Genomic DNA, 7,222 nt, shown 5'->3' on the forward strand with positions numbered 1-7,222 from the left:
CAAAGGTTGATATACCCTTTCCTTCCCTTTGCGTGATACATGTGTACCTACATCTCTCCTCAACCTCCTTGACCATGGACTAATAATGGATCCACTACTAGAGGACTCTCCATTCCACTAAGCACCTACTCTACATGTGGTGTAACATCAATACTTCTTACATCTGCATTTTTTGTTGCCTTCACTGATGGTGCATATACCAGCTACTCATCTCATCAAAGACAACATCTCTGCTTAGTCACATCTCATGAGAGTGGTAGGGTTATAACATCTATAACATTTCTGATCCAAAGAATAACCAATGAAGATGCATTTCCCTACCTTTGGATCAAACTTTTTTCTCACTTCATGGGGGGAACATGCACATACGCAGTACACCCAAACATTTTCATGTGAGACACATCCGGTTTTATGCCTGTAAACTTATGTTCAAGCGTCATATCTCATGAACAACTACAGTGGGGGAGTCTTGTTCATAATGTGCACAGTTGCTATTGCTTCTACCCAAAAATAATGTGGAATATTCTTTTCAGACATTAAGGCACGTGTAGCTTCTACAATGTGTCTATTTTTTTCTTTTTGCAACACCATTCTGTTGGTGGAGTGTACCTGTATGTAAATTGTCTCTTGATTCTCAGATTTCTCAAGAAATCACTGTACTCATTAGAGAAGTACTCTCCCCCACTATCTGATCTTAGGCATTTTACTTGTATGCTTTTTAGTCTCTGAAAGTAAGCAAACACCTCACTTTTCTGCTTCATGAAATAAACCCACACTTTCCTAGTGTGATCACATTAATGAATGTTATATAATACCTACAACCTATAATTGTTTCAGTCTTGGTCAGTCCCCATACATCTAAATGTATAACATCTAATGGTCTTGCACTAACATGCTTTTCATGTGGAAAAGCATGTTTGGCCTGTTTACAAAGCTGGCATGCTTCACATACTTTATGCATACCATCAACCTTAAAGTTTGGCAACCTGCAACAATATTTTGGGCTTGCATAGACTTTAGCTGCTATATATTCATACAACCAATGCCCTTGTGCCAAATGTCACTATATGCAATGACACATGTTCCATCCACAAACATAGTTGCCTTTACCTCAGGCATATTCACATCCAATGACACATTTTTTCGCTTGCATAAACTTTAGATGCTATATATTCACACGACCAATGCACTTGTGCCATAGGTCAATATCTACAATGACACATGTTCCATGCGCAAACACAGCTGCCTTTACCTCATGCATGTTCACATCCAAAGTAACCAAGCGACACTAATTTTTGAAGTCTTCCACAAAACATCCTTGAGGATTAAACCTCACTTGCAAACCTCCAACTATCTGTCCAACAGAAACCAGGTTCTTTATAATATTTGAAACATGAAGTACATCTGCCAACTACTTCATTTTGCCATCCTATATAGACAATGGCACTTTACCAAAATGCACAATGGGATGCCTAGTATCATCACTTATTTCTACATAACATGCAAGTCTCTAAACCACTCACCATGACTGGTCATGTGGTTAGAGGCACTAGAATCCACATATCATATATCTTTAAATCTTGACACATTTGTTGTGGAACTGAGCATGTGCTGCATCACAGACACTCACTTATATAATCATCGCCACCTTGTTTACTAGATAATGCATAGTTGCCTCGTTGCAACTTTTCACTTTTAATGTCATTCTAGTTTTTAAAGTAGTCCTTTGCCATGTGCCTTGGTTTGCCACAATAATAACACTTTATACTATTTGCACTCTGATTTCTTTACCAACCACATTGGCCCCTCTAGCTCCCTCTACCTCTAAACTAGCCTCTTCTACTTGTGTATTATTGATGTAGCTACAAAACATTGGACTGTTGTTCATAATAATGGTTTCCATGTTGGCCACCACCTTGGCCTCAATCATGACCTTTACCTCTGCCTCTACTTGAATTGGAGTAGAAGGCCCATTCTGAATTGATCTTGCTTTATGAAGAAGAGGCCTCACCCAAAGACTTTTCTTCTATGATCCAACATAGACACTAAGTCTCGAAAGCTGGAAACATTCTCTCTGACTGTAATAGAGGTCCTGAATGGCTTGTACTCTTTGCCAAGCCCATCCAGACAGACGCTCACTAAATCATCATCTTGTACCGATACATTAATAGACCCAAGGGATTCAACAATGTCCTTGACCTTTAAAGCATACTCATTGATAAACATGCTTTTCTTCTCCACAGTATGTAGCTCTTATTTTAGCTGCAATTTTCTTACATGTGTATTGGTCTAGAGCATCTACACCACCAGGTTCTGCCATGCAATTACTGGAGTGTTTGCATCATGTATGTGCCCTATCATTGTGTCAGTGACATCGATTGAAAGCCAATACATGAATTTCCTTGCACCCTGGTTCCAGTCCATGAATGCCTTTACATCTACTGGAGTGACATTCTCTTCTTCACGCAACTTTGGAGGCTCCTCATTGTCTCCTTCAACATAGTCCCAAAATCCTTTATCCATTAGGAAATTGGTCATTCTAAACTTCCAAGCATGGTAGTTTTTCTTGTCTAGTTTCACTGACAATCCGATTGAGTCCGTCAGACATGTTTGCATGTAAGCAACTAGATTATTAACACAACAGTATCTTCTGTGATTTGCCAGCAACAACGACAGTACTTCCGCACAACCTGTATGTCACCAGTTGTGACCACAGTACATGTACATACACCCAAGACCAACAATACATGTGCAAACAATGTTTCCACTCTCAAAATACACTGTTGTACTACAATAACCAGATTTCGAGAGCAGAGATAGTTCTCAACCAAAACTTCCCAAAACTATCAAAACACCTTGCAGTGGACTGAATAAAGATCGAAACGTGCCCAAAATGCGATTTTGGCCGTAAAAGTTTAGTACAAAGTGCATAATTCAATAGTGTAGCAGTGGACATAGAATTTGTATAGCATAACACTAATAGTTATACCTAAAGGTGACGAGGAACTCTCTTATTGGCTTAAATACTGGCATATAAGCAAGAAAGCTTGTAAGAAACAATGGGAGCACTATAATATGCCCTTAAAATCATGATATCCCATTGTAGTGATACAAAATGGGCCTTTGATGACCATCTTGTAGTTTCACCTAATGGATATACATATAATTAGCACATTTTTGAAATTTATGAAAAGCAAATCATTGTAGCACATTTTAAAAAATTCACATGATGGAAGAAAAGTCAATAAACATCTAAATGGAGTTAGGATATTTAAGTCCATCATGGAAGTAGAGAAAGATAATGATATTGAGATTCAAAATGGTGGGCCTCCTTAATAGGAAAAGTCAATAAACATCGAAATGGAGTTGCAATGTTTCAGTGCCTTATGGAAGCAAAGAAAGATAATGATATTGAGATTCAAAATGGTGGCATTGATCTTGTAGCCATAGTAATGATGTGCAAAAAGTATATGTTTGTGAAATTGAACTAAACAAGATGATTCATGTGGTCCGTGTTTATGGGATCAAGGGGGTCATCAATGAGCTACAACAAGATCTACTCTTCCCTACTAAAGTCTTTGGCCTTTTCCTTTCTGCTGAACTGAATCGTTAGCAGCCATTTTTAAAAATAATATGCAAAACATCATACGTTTTATGAATCTATAAGAATCAAAATAAAAAGTTCGTTCACCTAGTCCATGCCATGTGGGAGGGGGTGGTGAAGGACAAAACCACATAGGTTTTCTAGACGATCAATTAGCTATAAGGGGGTCAACAACAAAATGTGCACAAACCACATACGTTTTCTAGACGATGGGGGAATCAATTAGCTATAAGGGGGTGATCAACAAAATGTGGAGAAAAGACATACACATGTTTTTCTAGACCATGGAGGAATCACTTAGGTATACGTTGAGAAAAGGGTAGTGAAAACAAAGATGATGGGTTGGGTTGTTGCTATTGCTGAGCTAAGAAGAAATGGTGGGTAGGAAACGAAGGGGGAGGGGTGATTTATTATTTTATTGGAGGCTAGACTTTCAAGGCCTTAAAGAAGACTTCTTTTCGGAATCTTTCTTTTTTTGTGGTGGGGTTGGGGTGGAGAAATCAAAGAGGAAAGTAGAGATTTCTTGGCGTAGTTTAGAGCGTTCAGATAAGGGGTAGATGCGAGCTTGCAGCAGGCAGAGATGGTGGTAGATGCAAGCTTGCAAGGATGGTTTCCTCTTGTGGTAGCCGGTGGTGTGGTCTTTGTGTGCATGCTGTTGTTCACAATATTGGCAAACAACAGAAGGCAATCTCATGGAAAGCTTCCACCCGGCCCTTTCAAGTGGCCGATAGTGGGCTGCTTGCCAGCAGTGGGCTTCAAGCATCGCCATAGAACCCTCTACAAGCTGTCCAAGAGATATGGGCCTGTCATGCATGTTCCCATTGGGGCGGCCAACCTCATCGTCCTCCATGGCCCTGCCTTGGCCGAAGAGCTGCTCAAAACCCAAGACGCCCAATTCTGCTCTAGACCCCTCAGCATGACCGGCCATTACTTGGGCTTTGATCACATGGACCTTAACCTTAGCCCTTACAACTCTAATTGGAAAGCAGTCCGGAAAGCTTTCAGCACGGAGTTGCTCTCCCCTTCTAGATTGAGCTTGCAAACACACATGAGACGAGAAGAAGTGGGCACTCTTGTGAGCTCCTTGTTGAAGAAAGCTCAGTCTAATGAGGTGGTTAATATGAGCCACTTTGCGGATAGCTTAGTGACTAATATCCTCATTAGAATGCTGTTTGGGAAGCGTTATCTTCTTCATATTAATGATAGTAATAATCATAAATACAGTGGCCATAATCCTATTGGTTTGGCCCTTAGTAATTTTGAGCCTGACCTCAGAGAGGCCATTTTTCTGTGGGGTGAGTTGAACTTGGCTGATTTTTTCCCTGCTTTGGAAAGATGGGATATTCAAGGCTTGGAGGCAAGGTTCAAAAGGTTGAGAATCAAGCTTGAGAAGCTTTTCAAGCTCATCATCGATGAGCACAGGGACCATCCGGAGGTGCCTTGTGAACAAGGTGAAGACTTCATCAACGTGCTCTTGTCGCAAAAGCAGCTCTCCGACAAGCAATTGATGGGAATTATGAGTGTAAGTTGCTTCTCGATTTCACTCAGTAAGATTGATTAATTTTCCTTTCCGGGATGAGGCGGGCGGGCGACTGCGTGAAATTAATCTTCCTTTTCGGGACGAGGCGGGCGCGCGCCTGCGTGAGAGAGTGTATGTATGTGTGTGTTAGAGAGAGAAGCAAGTGCGAGAGAGAGCGTGTATGTGTGTGTTGTGTGAGAGAGAGAGAGAGAGAGAGAGACGAGTGTAATGTTTTAACCTCTGTACCTCTCTCCACCTAGGCTAACCCAAACCTTGTGTGTGAGAGAGAGAGAGACAAGAGTGTGATGTTTTAACCTCTGTACCTCTCTCCACCTAGGCTAACCCAAACCTTTTCTAACCCAAGCGTGTATATGTGTGTGTTGTTTGTGTGTGTGTGTGAGAGAGAGAGAGAGAGAGAGAGAGAGACGAGTGTAATGTTTTAACCTCTGTACCTCTCTCCACCTAGGCTAACCCAAACCTTGTGTGTGAGAGAGAGAGAGACAAGAGTGTGATGTTTTAACCTCTGTACCTCTCTCCACCTAGGCTAACCCAAACCTTTTCTAACCCAAGCGTGTATATGTGTGTGTTGTGTGTGTGTGTGAGAGAGAGAGAGAGAGAGAGAGAGAGAGAGACGAGTATAATGTTTTAACCTCTGTACCTCTCTCCACCTAGGCTAACCCAAACCTTGTGTGTGAGAGAGAGAGAGACAAGAGTGTGATGTTTTAACCTCTGTACCTCTCTCCACCTAGGCTAACCCAAACCTTGTGTGTGTGTGAGAGAGAGAGAGAGAGAGACAAGAGTGTGATGTTTTAACCTCTGTACCTCTCTCCACCTAGGCTAACCCAAACCTTTTCTAACCCGAGGGGACCCATGTCCAGGAAGATAAAGAGTTCTACTTTACACACCCAATCAAGAGTTCTACTTTAACATTTGGGTGTCAAAGTAGACTTAGGGTGGTTACCCATAGGAGTGCAAGACTGCCCTTCTATTTTCATTGGGCATTTGATCAATTGAATATTTTACGATTTTTTAGGACTTGTTCAAATGTAGCACGAAGTGTCAATTGGTGACCTGTGGGTGGTATTTGCGACAGCTCAATCAAATACCACCAATGGTATTTTGATCAATCCACATAACTATTGCAACATTTTAGCTCTTGTGTTTTTTTCCACATCAATGGCCAACCTTATATCAATGTAAGAACAAGTGCCACATGAACAAGCTCCACCTCATGAACATGCAATGGGTTTCATTCGCCTCCACACCAAGTTGTTCTCTTTAAAGGCCTCCTTAGCCCGGCGATGGGTTTCTCCTTTCCTATCTAGCTAGTAGGAGATGAAGAATTTGGTCGTGCATTCTTTATAGATATTTTTAAAAAGAGTAGGTACTAAAATTAGATGCCACTAGGGTAGATTTGAACTCAATACCTCCTTATTGGGTGGCTATAACCCAGAAGGCAATCATGTGTTCTTGGGCCTGCAACCTTCTTGATCTATTTTCTTGGGATGGTTGAAGGTAGCAATGGCACGAGTACATAGTTTGAACATGACTTTGATTTTATCCTAATAAATAATTGGATGTTGTTAATGGAGTTCATGACTATATGAAACCGTGGTATTGGATTTTTTATTTTTATTTTTTGAGGGGGGGTGGCTTATTCTTAAGTAGGTTGACTTTAGTGACCTTACTATAGGCTAAGGGGGCTAGCATAGTGACTGACCGCTAAAGTTTTAGTTTGTGGAGATGCCCTTGAACTACATGATTTTTAGAGTTGAATGCATCCTAAGATTCAAATACACTTGCATAGTGACTGACCGCTAAAGTTTTAAATTCAAATAAGATTCTATTATTCGCTATGATGTGCTTTTTTATAGGACCTTCTAGTTTGCTGACCCTTCTCACCTATGCACTTAATCCTCCCTCTCCGTTACACAATTTCATTGAACTTTGGGGAAAGGGGGCGGGGGAGAGGGGAGGTTCAAGGGTCACACGTATTAAACGGTTTCAAAAAGCTAGAAGTTTTAAGTGGCTTTGAAACATGTGCATACTAACATGCTCACTAATAGTATGTAAAAGAGAGCGAACAATAAATTTGTGTT

The 7,222-nt window shown here is 40.9% G+C and overlaps 1 protein-coding gene across 1 annotated transcript in view; it reads left to right on the forward strand.

Annotated features, from left to right (window-relative positions):
- Positions 1–4,092: 4,092 nt before the first annotated feature.
- LOC147632850 (cytochrome P450 782C1-like) overlaps positions 4,093–7,222 on the forward strand; it is a 4,252-nt gene continuing 1,122 nt past the window's right edge. Inside the window, exon 1 of the mRNA XM_086807716.1 lies at positions 4,093–5,126. Coding sequence (XP_086663842.1) covers positions 4,185–5,126 — 942 coding nt within the window. The 5' untranslated portion in view covers positions 4,093–4,184. The remainder of the gene's footprint in view (positions 5,127–7,222) is intronic.

This window comes from Cibotium barometz, chromosome 13, assembly GCF_041138505.1.
Source record: "Cibotium barometz isolate CiBa-2024 chromosome 13, ASM4113850v1, whole genome shotgun sequence".
In the NCBI taxonomy this organism is placed as follows: Eukaryota; Viridiplantae; Streptophyta; class Polypodiopsida; order Cyatheales; family Cibotiaceae; genus Cibotium; species Cibotium barometz.